The sequence below is a fragment of the Papio anubis genome, chromosome 9 (assembly GCF_008728515.1).
Source record: "Papio anubis isolate 15944 chromosome 9, Panubis1.0, whole genome shotgun sequence".
NCBI classification, from domain to species: Eukaryota; Metazoa; Chordata; class Mammalia; order Primates; family Cercopithecidae; genus Papio; species Papio anubis.
Genome location: NC_044984.1, coordinates 34,410,823 through 34,433,734, shown reverse-complemented (window position 1 = coordinate 34,433,734; position 22,912 = coordinate 34,410,823). Strand labels below are relative to the sequence as shown.

The 22,912-nt window shown below is 37.5% G+C and overlaps 1 protein-coding gene across 5 annotated transcripts in view; it reads right to left on the bottom strand.

The window, feature by feature from the left end:
• Positions 1 to 22,912, bottom strand: part of C9H12orf40 (chromosome 9 C12orf40 homolog) — a 140,500-nt gene that overhangs the window by 15,130 nt on the left and 102,458 nt on the right. For 3 of the 5 annotated variants that reach the window (XR_004176040.1, XR_004176039.1, XR_004176041.1), the window contains one exon: positions 7,234 to 7,424. Coding sequence is in view for 2 of the 5 variants with exons in the window: in XM_021922184.2 (XP_021777876.2) it covers positions 21,870 to 22,334 (465 nt within the window). In the remaining 3 variants the exon portion in view is untranslated. Of the gene's footprint in view, positions 1 to 7,233; positions 7,425 to 19,864; positions 22,335 to 22,912 lie in introns of those variants that run through there. The other 2 variants (XM_021922184.2, XM_021922185.2) reach the window with 1 other exon arrangement.

Sequence of the window (22,912 nt, the reverse complement as noted above, 5' to 3'; positions counted from 1 at the left end):
TTGGTGGATTTTCTTTTTTAAGTATTTCACCCCACTCTTTTCATGCTTGCATGGTTTCTGAGGGGAAGTCAAATGTAATTCTTTATTCCTTTATACATGCTTTTTATTTTTCCTTTGGATCTTTCGATATTTTTTGTGTGTGATTTTTCTGTAGTTTGATTATGATATGCCTAGGTATCAATTTTGAGGGGTTTATTTTGTTTTGGCATTTATCCAGCTTCCTATATCTGTGGGTTTTTGTTTGATATTAATTTAGGGAAATTCTCAGCCATTATTACTTCAACTATTTCTTCTCTTCCTTTCTGTCTTTCTTCTCTTCTGATGCTCCCATTACATGTATGTTGTACCTTTTGTAGTTGCCCTACAGTTCTTGGAGATTATGTTCCTTTTTATTTTTTATTGTTTTGATCCTTTTGCTTTTTTTAGTTTTGGAAGTTTCTATTGACATACCCTCAAGCTCAGAGATTCTTTCTTGAGCTGCATCCAGTCTATTAATGAGCCCATTGTCAAAGGCATTCTTCATTTCTGTTAGTGTTGTCTCCAGCACTTCTGATTCTTAAAATTTTCATCTCTCTGCTTACCTCACCCATGTGTTCTTTTGTGTTGTCTACTTTTTCAGTTAGAGCCTTTCTAGTGTTTTAAATTCCTAGTCTTATAATTCCGACATTCCTGCTATATATGAGTCTGGTACGTGACTGCATTGTCTTTTCAAATCGTGTTTTTTGCCTTTTAGTATACCTTGTAATTTTTTGTTGAAAGCTAGGCATACTGTACTGGGCTAAAGGAACTCTGAAAAGTAAACGTTTGGTGACATGGTGGTAAGGTATGAGGGGAGGGGAAGCATTCTACAGTTCTGTGATTAGGTTTATCTTTCAGTGAGCCAGTGCCCTTGGGCTGTGAACTTCACAAGTGCTTCTAAGTTTTTTCTCCCTCTAGGTGGGAAAGGACAGCTAGGTAGGCTGGAGTTGGGTATTCCCTTCCCCCAAGTCAGTTAGGCTCTGATTAAACCCTAGTAAGTTAGGCTGTGATAAAACAATTTCTCTTGAGGACAGGCCTTGTTAAAAGGAACAGAATGCTCTGGCATATTTCAAAATGGTTAATTGTCTCTTCCCCGCTACCAGAGGCACAAGGGGATTTTTCTCCCATCGTCACTCTATAAACCAGGTTTATAGAACATGTGAAAGTAAAACTTTAAAAAGTGCATCAGTGAAGGTGGGGGGGTCCATGGAGTTTTTAGCTCAGACTTATTCATACTGAGCTTCCAGCAGTTTGCCTATTACAGTTTAGGTTTTCCTATCCAGGCACTGGTTCCCATGGAGGTTTCTGCTTATGGGTTTCTGCTCTGGTAAACAGTGATTCTCTCTATCCATCTATCTGTTTCTCCAGTTTAGGGGACAGCAATTTTCCTGTCACCTTGCTTTTTGCATAGAAGAGTTACTGATTTTCAGTTTGTGAGGACAGAGTGACTTCTAAGCTCCTTACCTGTCAGACAGAAACTGAATAAGCTTCTACAACTCTGTAAAATACAATATGAAAAATTCCAGCTGAGGTAAACACAACACCTTTTTACATGATTTAAGAAGCCCTTTCCTACCAGGAGAAACTACTGGGCAAATGACTAGAAGACACTGAAGACTTCTCTGAGGTCTTCACGGGCAGAGAAGTCCTCTACCTAAGAGCTCCAAGACAGCTCACCTTGACACCTGATCAAGAAAAGCTGTCACCAAGACAGCTGCATTTTTAGAAACAAAAAAAAAATTAAAAATTACCTTTATTTCTGAAGTTTAATCAGAAATCTTAACTAATGTGAACGTGCCAAGAGTGCAGTCTTCAAATTGTGAGATGTTTGAGTTCATTTATCAACAATAAATATAACAAAGGTATATCTGGCAATTACATGATCTCTTCCTCCCTTGAAAAAAAGGATTTTTAACTGTGGAAAGGAACCTGACAGAGTGACCTTTTTTAAAAAGCCATCCTGCTTAGCACAAATAGAAAACGTTCATAGTCACTGTACTGACTGCTACCTGTAAACTAGAAATACAATCCTAATCCCCTACTGACTGAGTGGACCCCCTATTAACCAAGGGAACCCCAGAGAAACCTTAAAAACTGAGTTAGCAGCCATGACGGTAAGGGATATTGGACATACCTCATTATACACCCCATCCCACCATTTTGGAATTTAGTCACAACTGACCAGGATTAATGTTAAGATAGAGATCATAGACTGCCAAAACAGACTTTGTGGCAATAAGATACCAAATTACAAACAAGACCTAAGCCATGCAAGGCAAGGGTTAAGTCACGTCAGGCCATCAGTCTTGCTGAACAGGTCCTTTTGACCCAGTATATTGTGGCTGACTCTGGCATCCTTATTGTAAAAATTTCTTTCTGCTGACCTCAAGTATTAAACAGAGCCTTACTCCTTTAACCTATTACAAATTAAAGAATCTGAAAACCCACCTATAACCTATAAGCCCCATTTAAGGCTTATCTTAAAGATATCTCACCTTTTAAGGCCAAACCAATGCAGACCTTCCATGTATTGATTCATGTCTTTACCTGTAACTCCTGCCTCCCTAAAATGTGTAAAACCAAACTGTGGGACCATTACTCAAGACTTCTTGGGTTTTTATTTTTCCCAGGCCACAGTCACTCATATTGACTCAAAATAAGCCTCTTTAAAATATTTTGCAAAGTTTGGTTTATCCATTAACATCTCTCTACACTTCTTCATATCTGAAGCCCTGTGAAATGAACTGCATGATAAAGTTCCTCTATCCTCAGTAATACCCTCCTCAGGGAAATGGAGACATAACATTCTTATCATTTTCTCCAACAAGATGATGCTCAGGTTGGTTGAAGTCTACCTATATGCTTGTCCATCCCCAGGATTAAGGTAGGCTCTATGTAAATTATTTTTTTAAAGGAGAGGAACTGATCCATGTCCAGTTTGAATAACATAATAATACAGATGGAAATTTAATGAACATTCTGAAGGCATACAAAATTGTTTCAGGTAGAGATATGGACATTTTAAGAAAACCTGAAATTCTCTCTTCTACCTGTGTTGTCTCTAAATTAAGGACATGTTTAAGAATATGTAAGGAAGCCCAGTAATCCCAGCTACTCGGGAGGCTGAGATAAGAGAATCGCTTGAACCCGGGAGGCGGAGGTTACAGTGAGCCAAGATTGCACTACTGCACTCCAGCCTAGGCGACAGTGTGGGACTCCATTTCAAAAATAATAATAATAATAATATGTAAAAAAGCATGAAATAATTATGCATATTACATTAAGCTTGCAAATATGGTTTATTCAGACAAATCAGGTTTCCTTTTACAAAGGAATCAAAATCAGTCTTTTGTTACAAAAAGAATCATTAAACAGCTGTGTTTTCACATTACCTCTTAATTCTGGGAAACAAGAAAAAAGTTATGAAGATTAAAAATAATCTTCTAAAAACACAAGGGAAATTACATTTTCTGAATATAGTTGTTTGGACTCCAAGTCTCCCATTCTTTCTTCCTCATTATATTCCTTAAGTATAGCACAGCATAGGGTCTCACTGATTCTCTGTGGCCCATTTATATTTTTCATCACAAATTATCCTTGCAAGCGATCCCAAGATGCAACTGAATAAAACCATAATGTATCACTTATACCTTGTAAAGTGCTGCCCAGAAAATAAAACAAAAAACACTAAAAATTTACAGCACACTGTTTTCGTGAAAATAAATACCTATTTCCTATTAATCTGATATAACATTTTGGAAAGAAATATAGCCTATGCATGAATTAAATCCTAACTCCACATTTGTCGTAAGAATTCACCATAGGAAAGAAGATTGGCTTGCTAAAAAAAAATTCCGAGAAAATACATATGCCATATAAATGGTCTTAAGAGCTTGGTAATTAAATTTTTTTCCTACATGCGGTTCCACCTATTTACTGTGCTACTGCCCCCAACTCTAAAGCATTAGGAAGATTTTGATTAAGTGGCATATCAGCTAGTTATTGCTGTGTAATAAACCATCTAAAATGTAGGGGTATAAATCAACAAATCTGTCTTTATCCATAATTTGGTGGTTTGGCAATTTCAAATGGTCCCATGTGGGTTGCTCTTGCCGTAACTCCTAATATCACTAATGCATGACATCAGCTGCTACGTTGGCTGTGTGGCAGCTATCTAAGAAGGACTCAGTTGGGATGGCACATTTCTCTTCTATACAATCTCTTATCATGAATAAGCTTGCCCAAGCTTATTCGTGGAAGCTGAGGAGGATTCTAAGAAAGAGAGCAGAAGCTTGCAAGCTTGAGGCCAAGGCTGAGAATTGGCACAACATCACATCTGCTATATTTTATGGGCAAAATCAAGTCACAAGGCCTACCCAAATTCCAGAGGTAGAGAAACAGATGGCATCTCTTCATGGAGGAAAAATACATCATATTTTACAAGATGTGAATATAGACAGGGGTAGAGGATTATGACCATTTTGGAAATCTACAGTATTGCATTTGGTTTTTGTGCCTCTTTTGTAATTAATTTAAAAAATGAAGGCTCTGAGCATTTATTTCATATAGTGACTTATAATATTTGGATGTATAACTTCAAGAAAGTCTTCCTTGAGCATCCCAGCCAAAAGTGACATATTTTAACTCAATATGAATAAATAATTCAAGCATACTATTCTGCTGTATTTTCTTGATTTGGGAGCTCCTATTAGATCATGAGTTTTGAAGGCTAGGGATCAGTCTTATCTTTTCTTCTAATGTGTGATCATTGCTTTCACAATGCCTGCACTCAGTAGGTATTCAATCAATATTGTTTACTGACTAAATGACTGAATGAATAAAGGAATGAATCCTCTATTAAATTACAAACTCATTGAGAAAAGGGCTGTCTCAACTAATTTGTATCTCCAAGAGCCTCTAGGTATTTCTTTGCACATGGTAGGCCCTCTACAAATAATTGTTAAGTACATTTTTATGGGAAGAGTAAAAGTTGTAGTTGTAAACAGAATTGCGACTCTGCAACTCAATTCAATAACACGATCTTATCAGCTATTTTACTTGGAAATTTTTTATAATAAAATATTTTTATTTCATATTATAAAAAATGATTGAATCAGAAATATATCCACTTGATTTTCTCATCTCCCGTTTTTCAAGCTTACTCAGTATACAGCAATGACATTTGAAAATACACAGTAAATCTGGTTGTAAAATTCAGAAATGACTCCTAGATTAAGATATACACTGAAATATTTTACCTTCATACATATTAAACAAATTTTGGATGCTCTCACAATTACTAAGGTCACTTTCTGTAAAGTCAGATGAAGTTATTTCCAAGTAAAAGCAGCCCAAGGAAATAATAACCAGTGAATCTGATCTCATCTAAAATTAAGTAGTTTCCCATTATCAATTATTAAAGACAAATGAGAATTGACTATCAAACATAATAAGGAGTCAGTACAATTAGGTTATGATAGGAAAAAGATATTTTTGTACTCATTGCACTTTGATTTTTCAAATGTTTCTATTAGACTCCACCTTCTGTGGAAGGAGTGTCAAAGAAATTGCAAACGTAACCTTTGATCACAAATTTTTATATGCCTTTCATATGCAAAATATACTCCACTTACTTAGGCAAACGGGTGTGGATGAGTCTCCTTAGATGCCCTTTATCAAATACAGCTCTCTTGGTTTACCTTGTTAATTTCTCTCAGTTTTTATGCATTCACTTTGTCTAATTCATAAATGACATATGAATAAAAATTCTTAAAAGACAGAAGGGTGACAAATATTGTACACATACATGTTCAGTGACACAAAAAGTTGAGGAACAAATGGCCAAGAGCAGGCAACAGAGTTAATTAACTCTCATGCCAACACGCAACAGGAAAACAGACTCCATATGAGCAAGTGATTTCAGCTTAACAGAGCAAAAGCATTTAACTGGTATATCTGCAATATTTAAAATGTCCAATTTTAAGAGTGTGAAATCTAACATTAGAAAAGAATCTCCATAGGTCTTTTCATTCATTCTTACAAATCTTAATTTTTTTCAAGCATGAAACATTTCAGTGGCTCCAGCGAATGTTAGATTTCATAACTTTTCCATCTAGACAGGATATTCTCTGTGTTACGGAAATAGGTCTTCTTAGTTCAGAATTTTATGTGCATACTTAATGACATTTTGGTAGATTCTTTCCATGGACACTCAAATGTGAACCACAGGATGAAATGTAGCTACACACAAATCAGGGACAAGCAAGGCATAAGTTCTGGAGAAGCAATGGCCAAATATCCAATAAAATACATGGTGTAGGCAAAGTTAATAGATAATACCTAGTTCAACTGCTAGAAATTTATGGTTAACAGCAAAACCAGGTAAAAATCAGTCATTAGAGTACACGCTTTGAAGTCAAACAGACTTTTGGTTCAAATCCTGTCTCCACTATTGACTGAACTTGAGAAAATCACTTCATTAATTTATTCATCTTCCTTATCTGTAGAATGGGGATAATAATCCTAATAATGTGTTGTGGAGATTAAAGGAAGTTATGCATATAAGGTTACTTTGGTGTCTCCTACATAGTTACGATAAATCAATAAATGATTACTGTTTACTCTGTACTAGGCACTGTGTTCCAGGGAGATACAGTGGCTCTCAACCTTATAAAATTTACATATAGTTCAATATATTTTATAGTTATCATCATCAGGCCATGAGGCAAACATTAGGTTAAGAAGTAGAAGTCAAGATGAAGTGAAAGAAATGCTAGACACTAGTTTGTGAACTAGAGCAAAGGGTGGAATGAAGCTAATGTAAACAAAGCAACAAGAACAAACTTTCAAGGGGAAATGTAAACCAATCCAAACATATTGCCAGAATAGACCTGCTTTAAAAGAGCCAGGTGCATGTATTCTGGGTTGTGCTCCAATCCATTTAATATCACTAACTGGATTTATTGAGTATCAACTATGGAAAAAAGCATTATTTGGAGCCGTATATATTAAAAAAACAAAAAGTACTGCAGAACAGTTCTGGCTCTCAACAGTAAATCCAGCAGTAAGGAGAATAAGACAGTTAAAGGTCCTTTGTTCCAATTATCTAACGCTGTGTAGCCAACTACCTCAAACTTCTAGTTGCATAAAACAACATATTTTATCATAAATATGAAATCTGAGCAGGGTTAGCAGGAACAGCTTGTTTCTACTCACCATGGGCTGGGGCTGCACATCTAGTGCTCAGGCTGAGAAGACCCAAAAGGCTGGGGCTGGGAAAGCTGGGGCTTCTCAAGCATCTTACTCTCAATCTCTGTGGGGGTCTCTCCACATGGTCTCTCCAGCCTGGAGGCTTTAGAGTAGCCAGACTTCTTAAATGGCAGCTCAGGACACCCACAGCATGTGTCCTGAAAGACAGAGTGAGCATGCCAGCTGGAAATTCTATTTATGACATAGCCTTGGAAACCATGCGACATCACTTTTGCCCCATTCTGTGTTGTTAGAAGCAAGTCATTAAGGCTCACCCATAATAAAGGAAGGGCAATTAGACTCCACCTTCTGTGGAAGGAGTGTCAAATAAATTGAAAACATAACCTTTGGTCACAAATTTTTATATTCCTTTCACACGCAAAATATACTCCATTTACTTAGGCAACCAGGTGTGGATGAGTCTCCTCAGATGTTATTTATCAAATACAGCTCATAAAGTATAGCTATCCTTAATCCAAAGACCTGGTGAACTAAAGAGACAATTTATATGTCCTTCACACACTGACATACAATGGTGGAAGAAGCATAGGATAATTACTATAGACTTTCCCATTGAAAAGGGAGGAAAAGAAAGGCAAACAGGATTCACTAGTCCATAACAATTCTGTAATCCAGCCATGCACACACTAATGGCTCCTTGACTCAGGTCTGCTGTCTGATAATGCAGCATAGCATCTCCATGGGTCTTAGCTCTATCTTCTGAGCTCACAGTTTCTCCTCAAGTCATCCTTTTCCATTAAAAAATGCTGATATTTACAGCTAAGTAGTTTTCTCAGCCTGCTTCCTACCAGTATTACTTAAGAAATCCAAAGCTCTCTTTTTGTGATGGTCTGTCTCTGTCCCCTTTAGTCCAAGCTGGCAATGTTTCTCCAAGTACACTTCTCTTAAAATTTTGTGGGTCTCCTATGAATCATACTGGGGTCCACCCCATCTTCCAAAGTTGCACCCAAAAAATTCATCAAGATAAGCATTTCTCTAGTTTCCTGTAAAGTTGCTACAGGAAAGCACCTTGACATTCTTAAAAGCCCTATTGCTTAGAAAAGACAATCTCCAATGCTGTGCCTCAAGATCCTTAGGGATTACCTGTATGAAATACTACCTCAAATCTTTGCAAAAGTTTGTACAATAACACTCTTGAAATAATCTTTATGACTTATTTTCCTGACAGTGCCCTAAATTTGGCCTTCGTCCAAAAGCCTTTTCTTAATTTTAGCATCATTTGCCATCTGAAGAGACTACAATGAGAAAGTTTTATTTTTGATCCCAGTAAGTTCTGGCTTCTTTATATATTAAAGTTTTTTCTGTTGCTTAATACTCTCATCTGCCATTTTATAACAGGCAGCTAGAAACCAGGTATCATCATCAACATTCTCCTTGGAAATCGACATAATTTTCTAGTCCTATTTTCTATTTCTGTTTTCTACATTACTTCACATGATAGTGTTGCTTAACTTTCTATCACTACCTAATAAATATCCTCATTCTTCCAACTTTCAATAACATCTTTAATTTCCTTTCAGCCCTCACTATGAGCCACCTCAAGGTGGTATATAGTTACACTAAGAATCTCTTCAAGGCCCTTAGACCTTAACTAACAATCTTGTTAAGGTTGTTCCAGCTTCAGACCACCACCTAGTCCTAAAGCCACGTTTTAGGGTTTTGTTATGGTAGCACATCACTCCCAGCTACCAAAATGTGTAACAACTATCTACTATGGGTTAAAAAACTTCTCAAAACTTAATGGCTTAAAATAACTTTCATGTTTCTCAAGAAGCTGCACTCTAGGCAAAAGATTGCTGCAATAAATTAAAGAAAACCTGGATAAATAAAGAGATACAGCATATTCGTTGATTATAAAACTAAACATTATTAAGATAACAGTTCTTCTCCAAATCAAGAGAGCACGTCAACACATTCCTTTCTAAAATCCAACCAGCAATTTTTAGTAAAAATTGACAAGCTGTAGCCAAAATGCCTATGGAAATGCGAGCAACCAAGCCCAGCTAAAACAATTTTGAAAAAGAACAGGAAGTAACACTACAATCAAGATAGTATGATATTGGCATAAAAAGATATATATAGATCAATGAAACAGAATAAAGAGTTCAAACTCACCTGTATGGTCAATTGATTTTTGATAAAAGTGCAAAGTTAATTAAGAAAGAGTAGTCTTTTCAACAAATAGTGCTGGAGCAACTGGATATCTATATGCAAAAACAAACATAAAAAAACTAATAATCCTATATAATATACACAAAAGTTTTCTTAAAATGAATCACAGACCCAAATATAAGAACTAAAAATAAAAAAAACTTCAGGAAGAAAAAGCAGGAGAAAATTTTTGTGACCACAATCAATAATTTTTAAAAGACAAATTTGATTTTATCAAAATTTAAAACTTTTGCCCTTCAAAAGACACCATTAAGAAAATTAAAAGATGATTCCTGGGCAAGATGGCTGAATAGGAACAGCTCCGGTCTGCAGCTCCCAGCGAGATCAGTGCAGAAGGCGGGTGATTTCTGCATTTCCAACTGAGGCACCTGGCTCATCTAATTGTGACTGGTTAGACAGTGGGTGGGCGAGCAGAAGCAGGGTGGGGCGTTGCCTCACCCAGGAAGCGCAAGGGGTCTGGGGACTCCCTCCCCTAGCCAAGGGAAGCCGTGAGGGACTGTGCCATGAGGAACTGTGCATCCCGGCCCAGATACTATGCTTTCCCACAGTCTTCACAACCCGCAGACCAGGAGATTCCCTTGGGTGCCTATACCACCAGGGCCCTGGGTTTCAAGCACAAAACTGGGCAGCTATTTGGGCAGACACTGAGCTAGATGCAGTTTTTTTTTCATACCCCAGTGGTACCTGGAACACCAGCAAGACAGAACCATTCATTCCCCTGGAAAGGGGGCTGAAGCCAGGGAGCTAAGTGACCTAGCTCAGTGGATCCCACCCCTACAGAGCCCTTCAACCTAACATCCACTGGCTTAAAATTCTCCCTGCCAGCACAGCAGTCTGAAGTCAACCTGGGATGCTCCAGCTTGGTGGGGGGAGGGGTGTCGACCATTACCGAGGCTTGAGTAGGTGGTTTTCCCCTAACAGTGTAAACAAAGCCACAGGGAAGTCTGAACCGGGCGGAGCCCACCGCAGCTCAGCAAAGCCTCTGTAGCCAGACTGCCTCTCTAAATTCCTCCTCTCTGGGCAGGGCATCTCTGAAAGAAAGGCAGCAGCACCAGTCAGAAGCTAACAGATAAAACTCCCATCTCCCTGAGACAGAGCACCTTGGGGAAGGAGCGGCTGTAGGCACAGCTTCAGCAGACTTAAATGTTCCTGCTTGACAGCTCTGAAGAGAGCAACAAATCTCCCAGCACAACGCTGGAGCTCAGCTAAGGGACAGACTGTCTCCTCAAGTGGGTCCCTGACCCCTGTGCCTCCTGACTTGGAGACATCTCCAAGCAGGGTTGACAGACATCACATACAGAAGAGCTCCAGCTGGCATCTGGTGGGTGCCTCTCTGGGACAAAGCTTCCAGAGGAAGGAACAGGCAGCAATCTTTGCTGTTCTGCAGGCTCCACGGGTAATACCCAGGCAAACAGCGCCTGGAGTGGACCTCCAGCAAACTCCAGCAGACCTGCAGCAGAGGGGCCTGTTAAAAGGAACTAAAAAACAGAAAGGAATAGCGTCAACATCAACAAAAAGGATGTCCACACAGAAACCCCACCTGAAGGTCACCAACATCAAAGACAAAAGGTAGATAAATCCACAAAAATGAGGAAAAACCAGCAAAAAAGACTGAGAATTTCCAAAACCAGAACACCTCTTCTCCCCCAAAGGATCACAACTCCTCACCAGCAAGGGAACAAAACTGGACAAAGAATGAATATGATGAATTGACAGAAGTTGGCTTCAGATGGTGGGTAATAACAAACTCCTCCAAGCTAAAGGCGCATGTTCTAACCCAATGCAAGGAAGCTAAGAACCTTGAAAAAAGGTTAGAGGAATTGCTAACTAGAATAACCAGTTTACAGAAAAACATAAATGACCTGATGGAGCTGAAAAACACAGCACTAGAACTTTGTGAAGCATACACAAGTATCAATAGCCCAATAGATCAAGTGGAAGAAAGGATATCAGAGATTGAAGATCAACTTAATGAAATAAAGCATGAAGACAAGATTAGAGAAAAAAGAATGAAAAGAAATGAATAAAGCCTCCAAGAAATAGGGGCTATGTGAAAAGACCAAATCTATGTCTGATTGGTGTACCTGAAGGTGACAGGGAGAATGGAACCAAGTTAGAAAACACTCTTCAGGATATTATCCAGGAGAACTCCCCCAACCTAGCAAGAGAGGCCAACATTCAAATTCAGGAAATACAGAAACACCACAAAGATACCCCACAAGAAGAGCAACCCCAAGACACATAATTGTCGGGTCCACCAAGGTTGAAATGAAGGAAAAAATGTTAAGGGCAGTCAGAGAGAAAGGTTGGGTTACCCACAAAGTGAAGCCCATCAGACTAACAGCAGATCTCTCTGCAGAAACCCTACAAGTCAGAAGACAGTGCAGGGCCAATATTCAACATTTTAAATAAAAGAATTTTCAACCCAGAATTTCATATCCAGCCAAACTAAGTTTCACAAGCGAAGGAGAAATAAAATCCTTTACAGACAAGCAAATGCTGAGAAATTTTGTCACCACCAGGCCTGCCTTGGAAGAGCTCCTGAAGGAAGCACTAAACATGGAAAGGAACAACCAGTACTGGCCACTGCAAAAACCTACCAAATTGTGAAGACCATCAACAATGAAGAAACTGCATCAACTAACAGGCAAAATAACCAGTTGACATCATAATGATAGGATCAAATTCACACATAACAATATTTACCTTAAATGTAAATGGGCTAAATGCCCCAATTAAAAGACAAAGACTGGCAAATTAGATAAACAGTCAAGACCCATAGGTGTGCTGTATTCAGGAGACTGACCTCACATGCAAAGACACACATAGGCTCAAAATAAAAGGATGGAGGAACATTTACCAAGCAAATATAAAGAAAAAAAAAAAAAAGCAAGGGTTACAATCCTAGTTTCTGATAAAACAGACTTTAAACCAACAAAGATCAAAAAAGACGAAGGGCATTACATAACAGTAAAGGGATCAAAGAAACAGGAAGAGCTAACTATCCTAAATATATATGCATCTAATACAAGAACACCCAGATTCATAAAACAAGTTCTTAGAGATCTACAAAGAGACTTAGACTCCCACATAATAATAGAGGGAGACTTTAGCACCCCACTGCCAGTGTTAGACAGAAAATTAACAAAGATATTCAAGACTTGAACTCAGCTCTGGACCAAGCGGACCTAATAGACATCTACAGAACTCTCCACCCGAAATCAACAGAATATACATTTTTCTCAGCACCACATTGCACTTATTCTAAAACTGACCATATATTTGGAAGTAAAACACTCCTCAGCAAATGCAAAATAATGTAAATCATAGCAAACAGTTACTCAGACCATAGTGCAATCAAATTAGAACTCGGGATTAAGAAACTCACTCAAAATCACAGGACTACATGGAAACTGAACAACTTGCTTCTGAATGACTACTGGGTACATAATGAAATGAAGGCAGAAATAAATAAGTTCTTTGAAACCAATGAGAACAAAGACACAATGTACCAGAATCTCTAGGACACAGCTAAAGCAGTGGTTACAGGGTAATTTATAGCACTAAATGCCCACAAGAGAAAGCAGGAAAGATCTAAAATTGACACCCTAACATCACAATTAAAAGAACTAGAGAAGCAAGAGCTAACAAATTCAAAAGCTAGCAGAGGACAAGAAATAACTAAGATAAGAGCAGAACTGAAGAAGATAGAGACAAGAAAAACCCTTGAAAAAATCAATGAATCCAGGAGCTGGTTTTTCGAGAAGATTAACAAGATAGATAGACCACTAGCCAGACTAATAAAGAAGAAAAGAGAGAAGAATCAAATAGACACAATAAAAAATGATAAATAGGAGATCACCACTGATCCCACAGAAATACAAACTACCACCAGAGGATACTATAAACACCTCTCTGCAGATAAACTAGAAAATCTAGAAGAAATGGGTGAATTCCTGGACACATACACCCTCCCAACACTAAACCGGGAAGAAGTTGAATCCCTGAATACATCAATAACAAGTTCTGAAATTGAGGCAGTAATTAATAGCCTACCAACCTAAAAAAAGCTCAGGACCAGATGGATTCAGAGCCGAACTCTACCAGAGGTACAAAGAAGAGCTGGTACCGTTCCTTCTGAAACTATTCCAAACAATCGAAAAAGAGGGACTCTTCACTAACTCATTTTATGAGACCAGCATCATCCTGATAACAAAACCTGGCAGAGACACACACACACAAAATAAAATTGCAGGCCAATATCCCTGATGAACATCAATGCAAAAATTCTTCATTAAATACTGGCAAACTGAATCCAGCAGCACATCAAAAAGCTTATCCATCATGAAGTCAGCTTCATCCCTGGGATGCAAGTTGGCTTAACATACTCAAATCATTAAACGTAATCCATCACACATAAACAGAACCAATGTCAAAAACCACATGATTATCTCAATAGATGCAAAAAATAAATGGCCTTCAATAAAATTTAACACCCCTTCATGCTAAAAACTCTCAATAAACTAGGTATTGATGGAACGGATCTCAAAATAATAAGAGGTATTTATGACAAACCCACAGCCTATACCATACTGAATGGGCAAAAGCTGGAAGCAATTCCCTCTGAAAACTGGCACAAGGATGCTCTCTCTCACCACTCCTATTCAATATAGAATTGGAAATTCTGGCCAGGGCAATCAGGCAAGAGAAGGAAATAAAGGGTATTCAAATAGGGAGAGAGAAAGTCAAATTGTCTCTGTTTGCAGATGACATGATTGTATATTTTGAAAATCCCATTTTCTCAGCCCCAAATCTTGTTAAGCTGATAAGCAATTTCGGCAAAGTCTCAGGATACAAAATCAATGTGCAAAAATCACAAGCATTCCTATACACCAATAATAGACAAACAGAGTCAAATCATGAGTGAATTCCCATTCACAATTATTACTAAGAGAATAAAAAACCTAGGAATGCAACTTACATGGGATGTGAAGGACCTCTTCAAGGAGAACTACAAACCACTGCTCAAGGAAATGAGAGAGGACACAAACAAATGGAAGAACATTCCATGCTCATGGATAGGAAGAATCAATATTGTGAAAATGGCCATACTGCACGAAGTAATTTATAGATTCAATGATATCCCCATAACAGAATTAGACTTTGACAGAATTAGAAAAAAACTACTTTAGATTTCATATGAAACCAAAAAAGAGCCCGTATAGCCAAGACAATCCGAAGCAAAAAGGACAAAGCTGGAGGCATCATGCTACCTGACTTCAAACTATACTACAAGGCTACAGTAACCAAAACAGCATGATACTGGTACCAAAACAGATACATAGACCAATGGAACAGAACAGAGGCCTCAGAAATAATGCCACACATCTTCAACCATTTGATCTTTGACAAACCTGACAAAAACAAGCAATGGGGAAAGGATTCCCTATTTAATAACTACTGTTGGGAAAACCGGCTAGCCATATGCAGAAAACTGAAACTGGACCCCTTCCTTACACCTTATGCAAAAATTAACTCAAGATGGATTAAGGGTTTAAACATAAGACTTAAAACCATAAAATCCCTAGAAGAAAACCTAGGAAATACCATTCAGGACATAAGCATGGGCAAAGACTTCATGACTGAAACACCAAAAGTAATGGCAACAAAAGCCAAAATTGACAAATGGGATCTAATTAAACAAAAGAGCTTCTGCACAGCAAGAGTGAACAGGCAACCTACAGAATGGGAGAAAAATTTTGCAATCTATCCATCCGACAAATGCCTAATATCCAGAATCTACAAGAAACTTACACAAATTTACAAGAAGGGCAAAGGATATGAACAGACACTTCTCAAAAGAAGACATTTATGCAGTCAACAAACATATCAAAAAAAGCTCATCATCACTGGTCATTAGAGAAATGTAAATCAAATCCACAATGAGATAACATATCACACCAGTTAGAATGGCGATTATTAAAAAGTCAGGAAAGAACAGATGCTGGAGAGGATGTGGAGAAATACGAATGCTTTTACATTGTTGATGGGAATGTAAAATAGTTCAACCATTGTGGAAGACAGTGTGGTGATTCCTCAAGGATCTAGAACTAGAAATATCATTTGACCCAGCAATCCTATTACTGGGTATATGCCCAAAGGATTATAAATAATTCTACCATAAAGACACATGCACATGTATGTTTATTGCAGCACTATTCACAATAGCAAAGAATTGGAACCAACCCAAATGCCCATCAATGATAGACTGGATTAAGAAAATGTGGCATATATATACCATGGAATACTGTGCAGCCATAAAAAAGGATGAGTCCATGTCCTTTGCAGGGACATGGATGAAGCTTCAAAGCATCATTCTCAGCAAACTAACATAGGAACAGAAAACCAAACACTGTATGTTCTCACTGATAAGTAGGAGCTGACCTGTAAGAACACATGGACACAGGGAGGGGATCATCATACACCAGAGCCTGTCAGGGTGTGGAGTGCTAGGGGAGGGATAGCATTAGGAGAAATACCTAATGTAGATAACTGGTTGATGAGTGCTGCAAACCGCCATGGCACATGTATACCTATGTAACAAACCTGCACATTCTGCACCTGTATCCCAGAGCTTAAATTATAATAGAAGAAGAAGAAGAAAGAAGAAAGAAGACGAGGAAGAGGAGGAGGAGGAGGAAGAAGAAGAAGGAGAAGAAGAGGAGGAGGAGGAGGAGGAAGAGGAGGAGGAGGAAGAAAAGGAAGAAATAGGAAGAAATAGGTAGAGGAAGGAGAGGAAGAGGAAGAAGAAGAGGAAGAGGAAAAAGCAGCAGCAGCAGCAGAAGTAACAGAAGCAGCAGAAGTAACAGAAGCAGCAGCAGCAGCAAAGAAGAAGAAGAAAATTAAAAGACAATACAGATTGTGAAAAATAGTTTTGCTGGTACAAGTTGTTTTGAAAAGGCAAAGTTGTTCCACATGACTGACATATTAGGAAATAATCTGAGCATAATGCAAGTATCACACTGGCTGATGTGCAGTTGTGTCCACAAGAAACACCAGGTGAACACACAAACCTGTACCCATAAGAACTGAACCACATAATACGCAAAATGAACACATACACACCCCGCAGACACCTACCAGCTACCTCAATTCACTGTGCGTATTATCTCATAAGGTTGTGTTTTGCCATTCTTTCACATTGTGAATATTTATAGATATCAATTATATAGTCATATATAGGTTATTATATATATTACACATATATAAAATATACATGAATAAATACAGTCAGTCAACATCCTAAAAATGTCGATGTGTCCTGATTTTAAAATGTCAAACAGGACATGATACAGAAAGCATTAACTATTAAAGAGAAGCTTGAAATAAAGCCTTTTGAAGGAAATGGGAAAACATGGTACTTCCTGAGCAACAGGCATAAAGGAATACATATTGTAGACCAACAGGGACAGCAGGTAAAAATAAAACAAATGCCTGTGGCTAAAGCCATTCCAAGTGCTATGAAGTCTATAAGAAGGCCTAAAGACATATAAGAAATAGGAAAACAGGGCCGGGCACGGTGGCTCACGCCTGTAATCCCAGCACATTAGGAGGCCGAGGCAGGCGGATCACAGGGTCAGGAGATCGAGACCATCCTGGCTAACATGGTGAAACCCCATCTCTACTAAAAATACAAAAAATTAGCCGGGCGTGGTGGCGGCGCCTGTAGTCCCAGCTACTCGGGAGGCTGAGGCAGGAGAATGGCATGAACCCAGAAGGTGGAGCTTGCAGTGAGCCGAGATTGTGCCACTGCACTCCAGCCTGGGCGACTGAGCGAGACTCTGTCTCAAAAAAAAAAAAAAGAAAGAAAGAAAAGAAATAGGAAAACAGTTGAGCATACAGGTTAAAAAGCAAACAGGGATAAAATCAGGAAAAACCTTTCCTACAGTCAAAGAGAAAGCATTTATCTATATACAATATAAAGACCCTAAATATGTCACCAAACCCAACAGAGCAGATCCTTCATGCTAGCAGTGGCTAGTTTTGTGATTTCAAACACTATTACAGCTGTAGGGCTGGAAACACAATTGTGGAATGACAATTATTTTCTATCAGCATTTGGAAGGTATTATTACACTGTCTTTGAGCTTCCATCATTACTGTTAGTAAGTCATCTGACACTGTAGCTGTCTTTTCTAAGAATGTAGTCTTTTTCTCTTCAGTGGCTTTCATGTTTTTTCATTTGACTTTGAGGCTCTGTCATTTTATGATGTTGGGACTAGAATATGGATTTCATTTTTTTTTAATCCCACTTGGAAATTGCTGGTCTTCACGACCAGGATTTTTTTTTTTTTGAGACAGAGTCTCGCTCTGTTGCCCAGGGCTGGGAGTGCAGTGGCTGGATCTCAGCTCACTGTGGGGCCTCACGCTGGTTTATGCTATTCTGTTCCCCAGCCTCCGGTAGCTGGGACTACAGGCGCCCGGGCCACCCCACCGGCTGTTTTTGTATTTTTAGCAGGAGACTCTGGGTTTCAAATTCCCATGCCAGCTTGTGGGATGGTCTCTCGATCTCCTGACCTCGTGATCCGCCCGTCTCGGCCTCCCAAAGTGCTGGGATTACAGGCTTGAGCCACCGCACCTGGCCAGAATCTGTGGATTATATAATAGATAATTCTGGAAAAGTTCTCAGCTATTATCTCTTCAAATTATGCCTCTATTCTCTCTCTCTCCTATACTGTTGATACTTCAATTAAACACATAGAGCTTCTCACTCTGTCCTTCTTATTGTTTAATAAACGCTCTTTCATATTTTCTATTTCTTGTTCTCTTCTGGCATTCTGGATAATTTATCCTTATATATATTTCACTTCACAAATTCTCTCTTCACCTGTACCTAACATGCCACTTCACCTACATATGAAATTTTCAGCAGATGGCAGAAATGAAAACCTGAGACTGGAGAATGGTAAAACTATAAAAATTAGCAATGTTAACCTTTTAGTTATACCTATGAAGTCAATTCATCCATTCACGTGTCATAATCTCTGCCTGTCTTAATTTGACCTGCCCCAAAAACAAACTATGAGGCAAGGATTCAAGTACATATAGTTTGTTTGGGGTATGATCTCAAGAAACACATGGAAGTGGAAAGTAAGACAGATGGAAAAAGAAGGAAAGTAATAAAGTGTTTGTTATTAAGCAAGTTACCATTGTGAGCAACTTACGGTTAATCATTCTGAGGACCTTGGCAGGAATAGTGTTTTCCAACATGAGAGGGCACAGACATCACTCTACGGATTCCCAGGACTTATTGCCTGAGATTCTGATTCAGTAATTTGGGGGTGGGTTCCACAAATTTTAATTACTAACCAGCTCCCAACCAATGTTGATGCTATTGTTACTGGTCAGTGGATACTTTGAGTAAGCAGAGGTGTAGAACACACTTTCAAAGACTTATCCCGCCCAAGAGGCAAGGGAGGAGTATTTATCCACCAATTCCCATAAGTTATTGTTTAAAACGACTGTGCTCAAACAGCATTAACATTCTGGTACTTCCGTCTGCCTCCTCCTAGGCAGAAGAGGTACTGCAGCCAAAAGAAACACCTTAGGAAACGAGTCATGCACTGGCAGCTGCAAGTCAGGTTGGTATATATGAAAATAAGGGATGCTCAAGAAATGTGAGCTGGGCACAGATAAGATTTGCTACATTGCTATATTGTCATGGAGGAAAATAGACAATTAACCAAGAAATTATAAATAAATTACAATTGTTATAAGTGCTTTAAAAGTAAATTACATGAAACTACCCCTAAAGATAGCCTCTCATCTTATTACAGATGGAAACTTCCTAGAGTTGTTGTGGACCAAAAAAATGTACTGTTTCACAAATATGGTTAAACACCAACTCCAGTCCAATACTGTATAGCATTGGCCCTTAATGAATGTATACTATCTTATCTGAAGACACTCTGATTGGCAGTTTACATTAGAAATGTGTGCAGAATCATTAAGTTTTCATTTTGTTTCATCTAGGTAGAACTTAGCTAGGATTTACGCTGCTTTATAAACATTAAATTACAAACACGGAATGAAAACAATGTTTACTTCAATTGCTTTTTATTTATATTGTCATCAAATGGTTTTACCAAGAGAAAGCCCAAACCAGTAATGCATTTTGAGAAGTATTTTATAATTACATAAGATGGCTTATTTTGCAAATCCATACTCACTTTCCACTCTGAATATATTTACCTCCTTAAAGCATCTAAGGAATTAGCAACTGTGAAGTTAGGGAAGAGACCATAAAACTGCCTTTACTTCAGACACCAACAGCAAGTCTGTGAGTTCCAAGACCACCCTCAGATTTGGTAATTCATTAGAAGGACTCACAGAACACACTGAAAGATATATTCACAGTTATAGTTTATTATAGTAAAAAGATACCAGTTAAAATCAACCAAGAGAAGAAATACATAGGACAGAATCCAGGAAAGTAACCAATGGGGAGCTTTCAGTCATCTTCTCATGGAGTCATGGACAGCATTACTTTCCTGGCAATGACTGACAATTCACATGAAGTACTGCCAACCAGGGAAGCTCCCCTAAGCCTTGGTATTCAAAGTCTTTACTGAGGCTCAATCATAGCCATGTGGCTGACTATCCAGTCTCAGTTTCTGACCCCTTAGGAAGGCAAGCTATTATCGCTTTACTCAATGTCTCTATCCTAAATCATATTGTTACTATCTAAATTGGGCCAAGCTTCCTAGGCAAATAAAGACACTCATTAGCCATGACATTCCAAGGGTTTGGAGGTTACCTTCCAGAAGCCAAGGGCAAAGGCAATACCTCTTTTGGGGCAAGATTAAATTCTTTACTGCACCGCACCTTACTCTGCTCTCACTGGGAGTGGTCACTGCATTTTTTAAAGCCCTGAAATTCTTCATCTTACTGAGCTTAACTGCTACATTATGATATTGATAAAAACAAAACTAGGTATGAACTTTTGTAATTAATGTATTTTCAATATTGCTAGACTTTGATGAATATTTGGAAAAAATCAGTTTATTTGATATTTGAAACCAACCCAAGATTCACAGCTCAAACTTATTCTACTGGTATCATTATAGTCTTCTTTTTCTATGTATCAGTCTTCACTGCTGTAGTATGCAATATTTTTGCAAAATAATGTTCAGGATAATCAATCCACAATGGAATACCTTTCATTTAGTATCAGGATAAAAATCTGGCCTTTAAAGAAACTATCAACATACATATATAAGATAATTATATTCCCCTTTCATGAGTTGATCATTAAGCTGGAAGAAAATACTTAGCAGCTTATTGTGCTCCGTAAGGCAGCAAAAATAACTTCCTAAAACTAGCTAAAAACCTGAAGATTCCTACTGCTTAAACTTTAGCTGTTGGTGTCTCCAAATTGCAATGCCTCAAATCATCTCTGCAACACAAACTCTTGAGTGATACATCTGTATATATATATATAAAAAAAAGAAACCATTGTTTTCTTTAAAGGCACAGAAACCTCTAACAATTTTATTTCGGGTTCAATTAGATACTGGAATGCCCTCTGCTGTGTACCTTGAAATGTATCAAAACAAGTGTCAATTTTAGAGTACAAACATTTAAAATCGTTATACAAAGTAAGTGTTGTGTTAGAAACAAAGCCCGTATTTTAGAAATAGGAAATCTTGTCATAATGTTTATGAAAATAATCTTAGCAACATTAAAATTAGAAACATAAATCATTTTTTTCAATTTCAAACAATTCTTTTATAAAAGCATTAAAACATATTTTAGTCCTACAGAACATTTTCCTTTGAATTAATAGCAGCACCAACAAAAAAACTATGTTATGCAAATAGAAGATATGTATTATCTACAAATTAATGCTAGAATTTTTAAATAGGACTATAATAAAGAGAAGTAGCTAACAAAATTATTATAATGAGGACATAAAATATATTAGGTATTATTTTCTATCTTAAAGTCTTGAAAGAGAGCATTTTTGCGAGAAAATGCAACTGCAAAGAATATTAAAATAAATGCAACAAGGAAGGAAGCAATTAAGCATATTTTAACCCATAAATAACAGCATATCATTATAATATACTGAATAATCACATAAGAATGCTAGTAAATTTACAAATATATTATTTTCTAAAAACTCTACCATATACCAAAGCTATTAAGGAAATGGCTATATACAAATTAAATACATACATTAATAATATTAAAATGTTTTAACATGAACCATGAATATACTCTCTGAAGACGGTCAGCTTGTGCTTAGCTACATTTTCTCATTTCTTATCATGTTAATGAAATTTTCAACATTTACTATTGTTTTCTAAGGGCAAGTGAAATTCTATATCCTAGGTAGAGATTTTAGAATATTAGTTGTTCTTAAGGATTTCCTGCCCTCCAGTGGTATCTGTCTTAATATTTTCACTGCACCTTTCCAGGTTGCAAAGAGAAACATCACTTCTACATGTACATTTTGAAATTAGATCACACTGTATGGCAGCATCTAATTTTTCCTCCATTACAGATTCACTCTCTGTTTGTACCCCTGCATCACATCTTGCAGGCTGCAGAATGCAGTTATCACTGGTTTTGTTTTGCAAAATGTGTGCTGAATTACACTGTGACTGTGGAAACTGATCTGTATTATTTTTCACTGAGAACTGGTAGAAATTCTCATTCTGTTTGTGAATTTTGTCATTGTTTTTAACAATCCTGTCACCTGAAACTTTTGCCATTCTTTCTACATAAAAATTATTTGTTTTTTCCTTGGTTTTGATGGGCATCCTATTTGAATCTTCAATATGCTGTGACATTTGATCTTCATCTTCAGATGGCTAAAAAGAAATTAATAATTTTGCTATAAACCATGCTTACATTTTTAAAATGCATTCAATCACTTCAAAGGATATATCCTTAAAATCCCTACTATAGAAAATTTCTACATACTGAAGAGAGTTTGGCAAGTTACAAATCAAGCCATCAAAGAGTCTTCAACCAATAATCTGTCATACCTCCCAGGAGGCTATGAATTTTAAAATAGCAGTAAAAGTAATAATCTTTGTAATAAAAATGCAAAGAGGTAAAATGGAGAAGGGAAATTTTGTCTTTTATTAGTCCCTATAAACACAGGCTCTATTATCTCTCTACACTTTGAACAGAAGAAATGATATGCAGCACACTTCCTCCACTTAAAAAGAGTAGACTAGAAGTACCTTTGAAGGAAACAGCTAACACATATAACTTATTCAATTATTTATTGACTCATTAAGTAAAAAATAACTACTTGTATACTTTTTACGGGCCCAGTCCAATATATATAAATATTATCTTCAGAAGATAATATAACTTAAGAAGAGCATCAGGTAACAAGAAATTAAACAGACAAAAGAAAAGTTAAGCAGCAATACATGAG